The 15,829-nt window shown below is 44.3% G+C and overlaps 1 protein-coding gene across 4 annotated transcripts in view; it reads left to right on the top strand.

The window, feature by feature from the left end:
• The window catches only part of LOC105251231 (inositol-pentakisphosphate 2-kinase), a 73,400-nt gene that overhangs the window by 45,479 nt on the left and 12,092 nt on the right, over positions 1 to 15,829 (top strand). For 2 of the 4 annotated variants that reach the window (XM_011257857.3, XM_020027503.2), the window contains exon 3: positions 8,431 to 8,634. In XM_011257857.3, coding sequence (XP_011256159.1) covers positions 8,509 to 8,634 — 126 coding nt within the window. In that variant the 5' untranslated portion in view covers positions 8,431 to 8,508. Of the gene's footprint in view, positions 1 to 3,813; positions 3,835 to 8,430; positions 8,635 to 12,169; positions 12,539 to 15,829 lie in introns of those variants that run through there. The other 2 variants (XM_020027504.2, XM_025406936.1) reach the window with 2 other exon arrangements.

Genomic DNA, 15,829 nt, shown 5'->3' with positions numbered 1-15,829 from the left:
CAACGAATATATTATTGTATCCCGATTCAAAATGTATCTCGTTTTTATCGTTGTTACGAAATTATCTCCGTTTTGCGTCAACCATAAGTTTGTATCGTTGAATTTAGTCGCTATGATTCATTTCGATCGATTGTATATCGGTCCTGCCGATGATCCAAAGTCCGTCTCGGGAAACAACTCATCGTGTCACGCTCCAATATCGAATCATCGCGCTAGCGCGTTGCCGCATATCGATCGAGTCTTTGTCGCGTTTGCTGATTTTTCTTCCTCCTTGGCCAAACGGCGCGTAGAGAAAGAAACGGAACTCGAGGGCCGGCTCTTCGTCGAGTGCTTTCCCTTTCTTTGGAGAAATCGGTTTTCGTTTTTTTATGGATACTAGAAATGAGAGAGGGAGATGGAAGAGCGATGAATTTTCGGTGAAGTAACATTGCTGGTACAGCGGGGGTTTGAGGTATTGGAATCACGTAAAAAGATGTAAAGATGAGAGAGAGAGAGAGAGAGAGAGAGAGAGCAGCGCGAAAGAGAGAAAACGTGAGAGAGAGAGAGAGAGAGAGAGAGAAAGAGAAAGAGAGAGTGTGTATGTGTGCCTAGTTCGACAGGGGTGCTCGATTCGATTCAGGTGGGCTTCTAGCCTATCGTTATAATTGCGATGACGAATTACTCGTACGAATCGATTAGCGAACTCGTTTAGCGATTTCGTTTAGCGCACGTTTGGTTTTACAATAGTAAGAGACGAGGATTGAGACATTAATTACAATAGTAGGAGACGAGGATTGAGATATCGAGCGAGATCCGTGGTCTTGCGAGATCCGAATTCGGCAGCCCTGTCGGCCGATAGCGCACTATTCGAAGAAAACGAAAGGAGAGCGCGAATACATATACATATATATAAAAAAGATCCCACTCATTTCCGCGCGTTGACTGCGAGCGAAACGCCACTCGATGAATTCTGTATAAAATTCGCTTTAAACAAGTCTACACGCATGTCCACGAGTATTATACATACATATATACATACATATATACATACATATATACATACATATACACATACATATATACATACATATACACATACATATATACAGACACACACACACATACATTCGATACACACGTATACACGAATCGCGGATACGCGACACTCGACATACACATACTCGAATCTGTAGACTCGTAGATTTACTATTAATTATAATGAATTATAATTATTATATCTATTATATCAATGTATAATTATATATTTAGTTTTTAGGTTATACGATGGCTATTATTTCCCGCTTGTACATATGCCGTGAACTCCAGAAGAAATTAAATCTTTAACAAAGAGAAAATCTATAATTTTTTCGACTGTTTTTGTACAGAGATAATAAAAACAAAGGGCCTCGTGCTTATGAAATTTCATGAATATAAAAAAAGACACGTGTGTCGATCACTTTCGCCCGTCATTATCCCAATTATCACCTTACCTTACCAAGCGCGCATCGTTTTTCAATATTTACGATAACGTAGAAACGCGAGAGGTTTACATCATCTTTTGTGCATCGGCATAATTGGTCGGAAATATGCGTAGTTTTTGCGAACAAGTGAAAATTTTAACGTTTCTAAATTTCACGCATCCACGAGTACGTGACACGATGCAATAAACTTTAAAAATATGCGTCAATATTTAACAACAAAGTAACGTCATTTGCTAGAAAGAGAGAGAGAGAGAGAGAGAGAGAGCATAGTGATAAAGTTCCTCGAATTATTCAATATACATTAGCGCGTCGTATCTTTGTTTGCCAAATAAATTTCGATAAAAATTACGATTCTGCGAAGGACGTTTATTTAAAGAGGCCGAATAACGATGATTTATCCTCAATTACGATAGAGCGATTCACGTCGCACAATTGCGCTTTTGCGAAAAACACTTGCGGAGCGATAAATAGCACGCATTTTTTCTCTTACGCATGTGGGCGAACGCGAATTTAAGCGAGTGATATACTTTTTGCATTCTCGAAATTCTCTCATACAGTTATTCTTGGAAATAGCACGATCGAGATAATTCGAGAAAACGCATATAGGCTGAAAATTCCGTATGCGACACTTGTCTGAAATGTTTATATATATAGATATTACGTGGTGCGTTTCCGAGAACGTGACTCATTAGCGATTAAGAGTTTTTCAAATTACTCCTCATTGTTGATTTATTTAACGAATGGATGGAAAAATAATTATAACGCAGCGAAACTTTAATTTATTTAATCATTTATCAAGAAGAGTATTATTTCTTAACGATTGTCTAATAATTAACGGCAGGGAATTAATCTGTAATTATTCGTTCGATCAAATGAATGGAATGATTGTCTCGTTAATTCACGTCACGTGGCTATTTCGCTTTGAAGATTCATGCAATTTTTATTATTCGAGCTCCTCGAAAGATACCAGAAGAATAATTGTCGAAATTACAAATGGAAGACAACAATTGTATAATTTTCAATCTTGATTATACAAATGGGATTTTTCCAATGGAAACTGTAGGAAAGGAACAAGATAATTTTATACGTTTATTTAAAATTGTATCGCGACTTTATCAATATCGTTGTTTCTTACATTTCTCCTCAGCTTTACTTGCAACTTGACGCTTAATTACATAGTTGATGCGTTGAGTCAACATTTCGTACATGTTTCGCGAGAGTTTTGCTCAGTCGAGATGAAACGAAAACTAGTTTTAATTGCTACCCTTCTCGTCTCGTCGGACGGTTAATCGTCGACAATCTAATCGAGTCGACAGACCGGGATATTGAAATCTGTTGCGTTGCCGCGAATACACGATAGAAAGGAGGGAATTGATGACGACGAATAAATTCGATACGCGATTTTTGCAGATGTGCGCGCTCTCTCGTCGAGTCGCGAGGATCGAGCCAGGCGAGAATAAGGACGCCTCGAGGAAATGGAACGATGCTATCGCCGGAATGAAATAACGTTACGCGATTGTCCAAATTTCCTGCGCCTCTACGAGTTATTCGCATCGACTGTATCGATGTGTCGCGCAACAGCTGACGATTTCGCTGAAATGATCGTTCCGTGCTCTTCGGGATGAGAAAAGGTTAATGGATCCGCCTAAAGGACACGCGTTACAGCATCGTCGTCGTGGCTGCGCTCTCCGGTTCAACAACCCGATCGGGCATTCTTAAGGTTTCTCGAAGTCTCTTTCTCCTTCTCTCTCTCTCTCTCTCTCTCGACTCGATGTGGAACAGATAGAAGATGGTCCCGCGCAAACAACGAAGAAAAAGTCGAGGCGTGCGAAATGACGGCGAATTATTGTTACTCGAGGAAGAGGGAACCGCGCCGTAGCCGCAATCGTCGTCGTCGCCGTCGCCACCATCGGCGATGATGGTCGTCGTGGAGGTCAACGTCGGTTGTTGCCCCGGCCCCCCGACGTCGCTTGGCCCGCACGTCGGTTAGTGGTGGTTCCCTTGTAGGTTAGAATTGCTGATTCTGTTCAACGCACAAACTTGCTTCCCCCTTCTCTCTCTCTCTCTCTCTTTCTATCCCTCTTGCCTTGGGCATCCATCCTCCTCTGTCAATCTCTTCCGCGCGACCTCTTTGCCGAGGCTACCGAGGCATCACACTTTGTTGCCTGCCAATTGCACGCCGTTCGGCCAACGTTGCGTAATATCTCGAAGAGATCGGCGGCTGCTTCGATCGGCACGATCGAGCTGGCCCGAGGAGCTCGATTCACGATTCTTTCCGTGAATAATCGGCGAGAGGACCGTGACCAGATGGCATCGCGCGATCTCCGACATCGTCTAGAAAACGTAAGCCGCATCGTCTCGCGGCCAATCTCAGGTAAATAAACGGTACGAGCGAGACGCAATCTTTGTCGCTCATTTTTCGATATATCCGAAAGCGTATCTCGAGTTTGGTCGAGAGCCTCGCGAGTGAAAAGGCAGCGAGATAATAATCGACGGCGGCGGCCGAGGCCCTTTTTCCTCGCCCTTTTCTTCCTCTCCCCCCCCTCTCCCCCTCCTCCCCCTCGTCATTAGCGCAAAGACTCTCATTCTCGCTCTCTGTTTCGTTTATCTCAAAGGCGAGTCTTAATTGCGCTTATCGATTGCGTCGCGGCGAAGGGAACAAGGTCCTCCTTTCTCGTCATCCCCCTACGTCGTCTCCCTCCTTTCTCTCGCACTCGCTCAGTCACACGCTCCGCCTCTTATCATCGAGAACAACGGTGAGCCTCCGCCGCTGTCGCCGTTTTTTTTTCTCCTTCCCCGAGTTGCGCTCCCTGCCTCGGGATGCGGCGCATTGTCCCACGTTGAGTGCACTCTCTGCTCGCGAACGCCGTTCTTGCGCAACGTCGAAGAACGGCGCTTGGCAAATTGGCGAGTCTGCCGGACCACTCCAGACGAACCCGGAATCTCTTTGGGGATTGTTTATCGCCTAGCGCGCCGCGCGGGATATCCGAGATTTTAATTACAATTTCATTTCTAGGGGGTAAGGAAAATGTCTAGGCGTTAATGGTAATTTGATCATTAATTTGTTGAGTTTGTCAACAGTTGAGAATACGAATCTATTCGAGCTCCTTGAAATGCGAATAATTAGCGAAATTATTTTAATTAATTATTTTAATTAGACTATATACTCTCGCCAAATTTGAATTCAACGCTTGGAACAATGTCAAGATTGGAGCGATAAATTGCGAGAATTTACAAATATATTACAATTTATTCAAACATTTGCCATTATCTATGTACGTGTACATTTGCAGCGAAATTATAATCGTCATACGTTTCAAGAGAATTCCAATGTTCGAGTCTCCCTTTACGACTCGAGTCTTTCTCTACGGCGGTCCTGTTGTGCGCCGCGAAATTGGAAAGTTTTAATTACCCCACGATCGTACTTGGGGGTTAATCGGCCCGGGGCGGCTTTACGGTCCTCGGAAAGTTTGGTCCGCCCGCCGACATTAAACGCGGCGTTTCCAATTACGTCGGTGCATCTCGACGTCGCCGTCGTTGCATCGCGTCGCGTGCACGCTGCGCGCGAAGCTCCGTCGATCCGTTCCGAGTTTCGCAAGCCTCGGGCGGTCGTTAACCTTACGCGAAAATGGATAAGACGTGCTTCGGTTCTGGCAACGTCGCCTATATTATCCGCAGACCCTTGCGCCACGTATGTAGACGAAGACGCGAGTTGGGTGAAAAGTGCATCCGCGCTCGAGCGTTTCAGACATCGGCCGCATTTCCCACGAATGTTAAGATGAGAGAAAAACGTACGCGTCGCTTCTTCGGACGCGACGTAGATTTTCATCCTTTTCTTACGAATCGTCGATATAATTGATACACTTTATAATATAATTTATAATGCATTTTCTCTCTATCGATGTAGCGCGCGTAATAAGATGACCGGCCTTGTAACGAGATTATCGCTTCGCGCGACGCGCTACTCCGCTTTTCTAAGGCATGCTTGACGGCAGCAGGAGACAATTACCTCTTAAGCGCGCGGTCGACGCGACGGTTAGGCTAACGGTAAAGGAAGATATGCGTCCGGCGAGTGGAGAAAATAACGCCGCTATCGGATATAAATTACAGCCTGCTCCAGTTCGAAAGTTACAACGTGTTAAGTCTTTCCTGTCGTTTGGAACGAGCAAGACGGCGAGAGGCGTACGTTTAATAAAATGCCTAGCGACAAATACATGGATCGAATGTAGCGTCCTATATTAATTTTCCAAACGTAATCGCGTACGCGTCGTCCTCTTTGCCAATCGTCTCTTTGCCCTTCTCGGATATTATTATTACTCGCTTCTCGCATCGTAATTCGTTTCGCGAGCAGAATGCCATTAAGCGATTCGCAATCATTGACGTGCGTGTCGCTATTATCGAATGATTTACAAAAAGGTCGATCGACTTAAATATCGACGAAGCGAGCAAACGCGCAATCTCTGGTTAATAAAAATTGTGATTAAATAAGATAATTGGGAAAAGTGACTGTACGGAAAATTTTATTCGATTCAGTATCGACGCACGAATTCAATTGCAATGCAATCATTGAGTAACATACTTGCGATCTTGCGAAACAATAATGTGCTGCGATTGCCAAGTTTTTTTTTTTTTTTTGCGAAGCAATATTTCCTACTTTTGCGCTGGTGACGTCACAATTTGGGACAGTACCGGCAATATTTGGACAATATTTCTTTCCCTCGTCTCTAATTTGCATCTCGATGGCGGCTCGCTCGTTAACGAGACGCTTTCGAAAGTTTGCGCGATTCTCTTTTATTACCGACATAAATGACTTCATTCGCGTGACTCATCGTTTCGCGAGTATAGCCATAAATAGGCTAAACGCGCGTCGCGGAATTGGCGATTTCGCGACCGATATAGCGTTGTTCTCGCGTCGGATGCTCGAGTCCTCCCGATGCCACGCTCGACCATCAGCTTTGACAGTTTTAAGCGTCCGATTGCATAAGAATCCACTTTACGAGCGTATTTTTACATTACTACTCGAGGCATCGTGACAGGTGCTCGACGACCTCTGCAAAATTCAACAGGTTACTCGTCAATAAGCGTCGCGGACCATAATATATCGTATTATATATTGGACGTGGAGAGGAGGATATGTATTTTTAGCGTATTGCTTTTTTTTTTATTCATAACGTTTGCGACAGTCGTGGAAAGTCGATCGATTCAAGCTTCGATCGATCCATTCGAAAAGTTCGCTTCTTCTTTTTCCACTTTATCGAGCTGAAATATTTCGTAATCGATCCAACGGTCCTTCACGGGAGACATTTATTCATCAGGCTGTAAGAGCGCGCGCGTCACTTTACGATGAGTAATAGCGTAACGCAATTTTATAATTTATTGCAAACAGCAAACGCACACATTCGCGCAAGATTCATGTGTTTACGCAAATAATACTCTTCTCTTTACAAATTTTAAGCGACTGGTTGAATTACGCGTTATTTTCACAAGCAAGTCTATCGAGTTCTTTTTTTCGACGACAATGATGTTCGTAATAAAGCTGCCTCGACGTCTATCGCGCGGACAGCGTTTCTTGCAATTACGGTGGTCATTGGCAGCGGGTAATTACGTCATCAGAGGCAGAAAGGCTTCGAACGTGTCTAAAAGGCGAGGCGGTGTGAGAAATTCGTATTCCTGAATAAGGAGCTTACGCAACGTAAGACGGCGGCGGCGCGCGGTTATTTTACACAAATACGTTTCGTAAATGTATGTAATATAGCGCGGGAGAAAGTGTTGCCCATCGCGCGGCTCTTTCATTAGTAATGTACATGTGTAAGGACACGTCATCGGGGGACTTATTTCGGAACCGTACTTTGCGCGCAACTTATCTTTTTCATGTTAATTGAGAAAGACCAGCGTTGCTACGTTTTCTTTATCGAGACCTTTGCAGATCAGGCCTGCTCGAGTCTGCTAGATTTAAGACCGTGAAGGCTAATATTGACGGGCGAGCGATTTCGTATCCGGGATGCTGAGCGTATCGCGTGATTCCGATAGCGCGATCGAGGCCGGGATCGATATCGGCGTTTGAATTTCCACAGTTGCGCGTAATAAAGTCGCCGCGGTCTTTGCTCGACTTTCACCAGCTCCCGATGAAGCGGACGATTTTTCTTCCCGGATCGCTGGCTGCTACCGGCCAGGCCCGAAGGAATGTCAGGGCTGCGCAAATCTTGACCGACTTGATATACCTCGCATGGTCGCGCGTTACGTCAACGCGTGGATATGCATCCGATAAAGATATCGAATCGCGACGCGAGTACCTTTGCGCCGATCGAAATTCCAATATTTCGAAGAGATTGAATCGTAGCAAAAATTTATAAATCTTTTTTTCTCTTTTAAGTAATAGATGGTACTGTATTTAAATACGCTTTAAATACACAATGTGACGTTTGAAAAAAATCTCAACGAATTTTTCAACAACTCTATCAAGTCGAGAATCAAATTTCTTCTCGAGCACTTAAGCGATATGATAAAATTTTTCAAATTTTTTCCGTATCTCTTTTGTCTCTTCCAAAATATTATCATACGCATTGACATCCGAATGAGAAGAGTAACTGATAATGCAGTAAAGGCGGAGTGCATGAACTTTTTAATTCCGTCAATGTTGGACTATTCGGCACAATTTGACATTACATGACGATTCCATTGACATCATCGATTCCATTTAAATGTCAATGATCATACGTTAATTATAATTATTTTTGCAAAATGTCCTTTGCTGAAATAAAAGTTCATCTCACACATTCGTAAAACAATTAAATTTTATTTTCATGAAATAACAGTATTATTTATAAATATCGATCTGGTAAATCGACAAATTATTTGCTCTAGTGATACATATCGAAACGATAAAATTAAAAAAAAAATATTATTAATAAAAAAATTCAAGCTTTCAGAAAATTTGTTTATTGACCAAATTATTTTTGTCTGCTTACAGATTTGGCGATATATCGACGAAAAGTGACAAGACAAAGAAGATTGTTTCTTTCGAAATTGACCACGTTTTCCCAAAACGATGACTGCCGAAAGTGTTGGAGAAGATTTATCGTTTGAGACGAATCTATCCCTTACGACTCTTGCTGTACAGGATGTGGTTTACAAAGGGGAAGGAAACGCCAATATCGTTATCGCATTACCTCACGTAAGTCAATAATTACATACTTCCGCGTATATATATATATATAGTATCTCTCGACAAGTATCTGCATTGCTGAAAATTTGGCAAACAAATTTTTGACGTCGTGGACTGAGACCTCCAAAGATTCGCACGTAATCATTAATCAAAGAGCTTAGAAATCTCGACATTTATTTACCATCGCCCTCTTTTACGCTTCTCAAACCTCATCGGCGAGCCCTTGAAAATTATTTCCTCAAAGATCTCTCCACGATTCGGACTAAGTAAAGACAAAACCAACCCAGAATAAACTCAACTTTGCTCTCGCGGATCTCGCCGTATTACAACGTCCGACTCTCTTTTTGATCCCAAACTTTTCCTGTCCGCAACTGCATTAGTCGAGTCTCCGCAACGTTTTCGGCGCCGGTTGGGGTCGTCGAGCCATTTTCTCTCGTTGATTCCGGCGAGAGCAAAAAGCGTCCTACCTTGTAATCTTTGCAGAGACATCTCTTAACGTAAATGGAATTTTCTAGACTGTGTGTTTAGTACCGATATACAGATATAACGCGAAAGAAGAGTGGAAAAACCTTGTAATGCTTAATACCCTCGCGATTGAATGTCGTCTAACGTGCAAATCGCGTAAATGTACACCCAGGATGCAAATGCGCAAAAAACGCGCAAATAATCACTCGCCCTCGGCAATGCAGAGACGAGGGAAAGGAAGAGGAGGAGAGCATCTCGCATTTGCGATAATCGATCGTCCGCGAATCGTCAACGAATAAAAATGCACGCGATTTCTTACGAGGTTCTCGCGGGCAAAAGTCCCGAGGCAGTTATCGGCGCGATAGTAATTTTGCAAGAGCGAATAAAAATCTCGGGGGAAAAACAAGCGGATACGATGACGTTTAACGTTGATGCGTTCGTTATTAATAATCGAACCGAGACGATTGAGATTCTCGCGTCGTTACGTCATTTCGCGCGAGTATCTCTGTCGGAAAAAAAAAAGTCAATTTCGATTTAACGAAGAAAGATTCGTAACGAGAAACGCAAAGTCCCATCGCGACGATATCTCGCGCACTCCCATGTAATTGACGATTATCTGAAAACTGTGTAATTAACCGTCTGCGACAGGGAGACAGTCGAATTAACAGACTCTACGGGCGCGTATTCTTTCGGGACGCGGACAAATGATCCGCGGGAGCATAAATAATTTCGTTTAATTACTCGTGACGTTCGTCTCTTATCTTCTCCGTTTATTTATGCGGAGCGTGTCACGTCACGTTGCAGGAAATGAATTTTTCCACTTTGCGCGTCTCCTCAGGTGCGCGTTTCGCGAGATCGATAACGCGCGATGCGCCCGCGGACGTATGCATCGTGGACTTATCGCAAATGGACGATGATTGTACGCGTATAGGTGTGTGCGATACGCCGCGATCCGAATCATCGTTATCGCATCTCGCGCGATGGACGCGCGCGTCTGTAAAATTGCAAGATACGCGAGAGAATATATCGCGGATGGCAACCGGTAGGTTCACGGTTCGCGGATTCGACAGTTTTTATTTTTCCGCGGATCCGTTTTGAATCATTCGCCGAGCCGAGCTTCACTCCGCCCAGCTTATTACCAAATGTAGGGAGCTCTGAATTTTGCATCGCCCTTTAAGCCCGACGCGAACAACGCCGAAATAACGTTGCACCAGCGCTCGAGCTCCCATTATACGATTACTCCCGTTGCACGAAGCCGCGACAGACGATGCTCTGCTTCGTATTATGCGGTCGTTGTGCACTTTGATAACATGCATGCACGCTCACCGTAACTAGGACCTCCGTCGAAAGTTTGTCGAACCTGCACACGTGCTCGCCAACAGCTCCACCGTGGTCTCCGTGGATGAAGGACGAGAAATTAGGACCGCCTCTGGACAATATCGAGAAAAATAATACGTCGACAATTTAAAAGTACAAACGCCATTAATCGCGCAAACTCGCTCGCGGTCGTTTCTCCCGACTTTATTTTTTCTTTCTCTTTTTCTTCCCCCCCTGTCTCTTTCGTCGTCACGTATTTCCTCTTCACGTAGAGACCTTAACCCGCGCGAGTTGAGTCATCGCCGCCGTAGGTTTGTAATTTTATTACGTGACTCGGCTGCATCGACTCCAAAGAGACAATCAGCGGCAAAGGAGAAATCGAGTGGGTACTGAACGAAAACATTTTCGAGGCTCGATTTTAACCTTTGGAATGCTCGGCAATTCCGACAAGTATCTTTAAACGAGAATGTAGGCTACGCCATTTCGTTTTATTCTTCATTTCTTGCAATTCGTTGCGCGTCGAATCCCTTCAGTTCCCAATCGCTCTTTACAGACTATCGGTGTCTCGATACAATCGTCTTTCTCTTCCGTTATAAAGATTGTTGAAATATGATTCCACCGTCCAATGCATTAAATCAGAGAATAGTAAATTAAGTCGTTAATCGCGACACCAGCTGCGGGAGCGAAACGTCGTTACCCGATGATATACCCCTCCAACGTTATCTTTTCGCTCATTCATCGCGTTTATCGGCTTTGAATTTTACGACGGCTTTAACGAGTCTGCGAGGCTCGTCTCTGTCCAACTCCTTTTCCAACTCAACTTAACCCAGCAAGTTGCTAACTCGATTTTCCGTTTTGCTGGATATCGAGTCTAGTATCAGTGATGTCAAAGAGAGACATTTTCTCATAGTTCGTGTCCTAGATGGTGCGTAATAGGTGAAAAATGCACGCGAAAGAATATACATATAGTAAAAATACACAGAAAAAAAATAAGTGTCAAATCAAAAATTGTTTACTTAAACTAACGCGTTCATTGTTTCGTATATACGCAACAATTTAGAATTTAATAATTTTAAATTTCAACAATATTATAGTCTTATTTTAATTATCAATCTTTGATTTAAAAATGTTATTTTCTATCCAACATTGTTTCCTTTCGAGAAAATTAAATCTTAAATCGTAAGAATATATTTTTCTCGATTGAACTATATAAAATGGCTTCATTCAAGTAAGCAATTATTCAAGCAATTATTATTTTTCTTTAATTAACGCAATACATCTCTTCAAGATTTCCATGTTAAAACTAAGTATATTTTCAAAACAAGAATGTCCTTTTTTTCGGCGTAGAATTTACGTAAGAAATAATCTTTCAAAGCGCAATCTCACGTCGCGTTGCATCGAAACGGGAAGACTCCGAAGCTTGATCATCACGCGATGTACGACTCGGAACCGATATTATTCTCCCGTTGCACGATATGTCGTCGAATCGGCCATCTCGGCAGATTCCGCGATTACAGGCATTACGCTATTTTCCAAGTACAACACGCCGACAGCGACGTCTCATTGGCGGTTACGCGCGATTACCAATGATACACATCTGACTTTACTGGCACGGACGTTACCGCAATATCGGTATTTGTTTCGCGGAATGCCGCTTCTCTTCTTGCCCGCGCGGCAAGTCGCAATCGTCGAATGCCTACGTAGCAGTCTCTAATCAGCTATAAATTGCAGATCCGACACGCGTGTGGGTACGGAATGAATTATCGTCACGCCATTAGCGATAGGGTAGAAATAGAGTCGGCTGAAAGAATCGTTGGATTCATCGTCGCGCCGTCGATGAAAAGGAACCGTCGAGGAACCGGAGGGGAGTCGATATTGAAATAGAATTGCGAATCCGGGATCAATGATACGACGCGGGACGATGATCGCTCGTCCTCCTGGTTCGCTCCGTTTGCCTCGTCTCTCGAAGGTGCGGATAATTGCCTATCTCTGCCTAATCAGTCATAGATCGCGGCCCGATGCGCGTGCACACGGTCCTCCGCACCATCGCTGGATCGTCACGCCGTTGAACGCGCTGCGCTTCTCTCATCTCGGAGGAGGACTCGGGGAAGAGCGAGCGTTGAATAGAGAGGTATGTGTGTGTGTGTGAGAGAGAGAGAGAAAGAGGATGCGCACGAGAGGGAGCGAATGGTGGCGAGTAACCGCCAAAGTGAGTTGTCGCGAGTACGAGAGAGAAAGAGAGACGAGGAGCGACTTATCGGCGGCAAGGTTAAAGAGAGAGAGAGAAAGAGGGACCATTAACCGTTGGCCGTTGACCTCCCGGTGACGGTGGGGACGCGGACGAGGTGGAAGAGGAAAGGAGGCCAACAAAGTGGGGATCGGCCGACCGATCGATCCGCCGCTCGCCTCAGAACTGTGCTGGCGATCGTCGAGTGATGAATGGTCGGGCGCGATCGATGGATGCCACCGTCGGAGCGATTTGTAATTAACACGCTTCCGCGATTCTTCCAAAGGTTCCGGAGGTTCGTTGACCCTCGTCCACGTGTGCCCCTGCCGGGACACACTTAAGCTGGAAAAAAGAAAATGCTCGCGAGATTAATCGCTCATCTTTGCAACGGTACAACGTTGCTCGCGTCTTTCCTCGACTCTCTTTCGTTGACCGATTTCGAGGCAAAAGTATTCCGAGAGTCGGGTCCTTTAATTCGCTCCAATCGCGCTCGTTTTAAAAGAGGAACGAAACGTAAATAATGTAGGACGAAATTTACGAATATGACCCGGCGAGATAATGGCGTTACGTATAGTTTGCGTTGAACCGCAAAAGCCGCGACGCGACACTTTTGGCAGGAAATTGCGCGCTCGCGTGTTTTGCGCGGTTGCAGGCGCGATATCGGCGTCGCTGGGGTTTCTGGCGCCGATCCGATCTGTCGCGGGCGGACGAGGACGGGTCGTGTTGAATTTAATGAGCTCGTACGCGCCGGACACGGTTCGCCGAAGCGGGCATCCGGTTTTCTCTCTTTCTTTCGCGGAATCGAAACGAATCGGCGTCGATATCGATTTCCTGCCGTTTCGTATGTTACCGTCCGTGCGCTCCAATCGAGGCGCGACAGCTCCAATCTAATCCAAACTCTTACGTCACGTATCTACAATACAACAGAAAGAGAGAGAGAGAGAGAGGGAGAGAGGGACAGATTTGAAAGCCGTGCCGTCAGAGCATATCAAGCGTATACATTATATATTTCGAGGCTTGATCAGCCTCCGACAGCGCGTTATCCTCTTATCGGAGCGCCCGCATAAGTATTCAAGTCGGTCGTTTCGCATTGCGTAAAGAGGAATGTTATTTACTCTTGGAAGTCACTCGTAGATTAACTACTAAAAACTACTCGTGTGTAGAAAGCCAACATTATACGAGCGATTTAACGTTCGCGGCGGCGGTATTCATCGAGCGTTTCGTCGAGGTCGAAACGCGCCTCGTGATCTCTTCGCTGCTTAATTTCGCTTACGCAGCTGGAAGAAGCGATTAGCATTTTTTTGCCTCGATCGGGCCCGGTTGAGATGTTATTCCGCCGCGGGCAATTAATTTATAATTTGCGTTACGGATCGTTTATTTAATCTTTGCGTATCGCGCGCATCGCGTCATTCGCGAGCGCGTAAATAAAGAATTATTGTCGCCACTTGCATATTGCAAAACTGATTACACAAAGCGAACCTCGATGTATGACCATCGATATCTTTATTCATATTTTTAAACGCGACCAATGTTAACCCTTTCGTCGCGGCAAAGTCTAATGCGGATAGACGGCACATATTTAGCCGTGACCGCTATAAATGGCGAAACTTTTTGCATCGCGTATCAGTTGCTAGTATGAAGATATTTGAGTAATAATCATATAAATACCGAGCGTCCAAAGGGGCCGACAACACCGTGCAAGTGATAACGCTCGAACGCCAATAACGGTATTTTTTAAAAGAATTAAAAGGCATGAAATGCGAGAGAAATTTCAAGACAAACGTATCGCAATCTTTTTTTTTATATAATGTGTTGTTGAACGCAAACTTTCTTCAAAATATTGATCATTCGTATTTTTAGGCGTGTTGTAATCGCGTGCTCAAAGATACTACGTTTGTTGGCACAGACTTTATACGAAAAAAAAACGACCACGTAGGCAGGTATATACGCGGTCGCATTAATAGACGTGACGCATGAAAAACTTGCAACCACGTCAGCCGACTTAGCCTATATATCGATTGGCGGTTCACGTCGGGTCGCACGCTCCTCCGAGAGAGATTTATCGAGAGAAGCGAGAAATTAAACTGGAGCTCCAGATTTTATTTTCGCCTCGATTATCTTTCTGGTCGAACAATTCGTTCTTCAAAGAGTTTAAATTTCTCCGACGTATACAGGCTGTCCCATGACTGAAGGTCCATACTTTAAGGGCGTGTTGCCAGCACCATTTAGAGTAAAGAAAAAGTCTAACAAATATATGTCCGCAAATGCTTCCTAACAGGGCATATAAAGTCAATGGTTTATGCGAAACAATCTTACGATAGGGATGAACTTGACAGAATTATGGATGCGGTAACACAAATCAGAAATTCTCCTGGAATGGTGGAACAAGCTGGTAAATCACTCGAACAGAATTTGTAAATGAACAAATTAAATTAAATGTCTTTCTTTTTTTAAATATTCAACTTTCAATACTTGTATTTCTGTTAGGAAGCATTTGCGGACATATGTTTATTAGACTTTTTTTACTCTAAATGGCATCAGCAAAACGCCCTTAAAGTATGGACCTTCAGTCATGGGACACCCTGTATATACATTCGCGACAGCTTTGAAGAGTTTGTTTAGTTTTTCATTAACCTTGTTATTTTTCGCTTCTCTCCTCGTGACACATGGACGTCGCTCGTGTCTGGCTATCGCGACTATTATCGAATCGTCAATAATTCGTACGTATATCGGCGGCGAACGGTCAGTAAAGTGGAACGCGTAGCAACAACCTGTCGAGCGTACGTCATTATTGGGCCGATGGCCTCCCCGGGCGCGTTCATCTCCGTCTTTTTACATGACGAAACGTCGGTCGATCGTTTAGTCGCGTGACCGGTTTTCCGCGCAAAGACCCTTGTAATTAATGCTACGTCGTGATCGCTCGCGCGATTAAAACTCGCGAGAATCGCAAACGAAACGTCGGCCTGCTTTCGGTCGACGTTTCAATCGATTTCGGATCGATTTGTTGGAAGGAAAGCGACTAAATTGAATCTCCTCGCGTCCGGAATCAGGACGCGATTTAGATCTCGGATTGTGCAAAAACGAACACGAGATATTTGAAGTCACGTATAGAATCGTTACTCATTTTTCTTTGTAAGACTAATAAATCTGATACGGTCCGTGATGCGTTTATCGATCGCGGCTCGATCGAGCGTG

Source organism: Camponotus floridanus, unplaced genomic scaffold (genome assembly GCF_003227725.1).
Source record: "Camponotus floridanus strain SB8 unplaced genomic scaffold, Cflo_v7.5 scaffold16, whole genome shotgun sequence".
Lineage (NCBI taxonomy): Eukaryota > Metazoa > Arthropoda > Insecta > Hymenoptera > Formicidae > Camponotus > Camponotus floridanus.
This window is presented reverse-complemented; position numbering and strand designations above follow the sequence as displayed.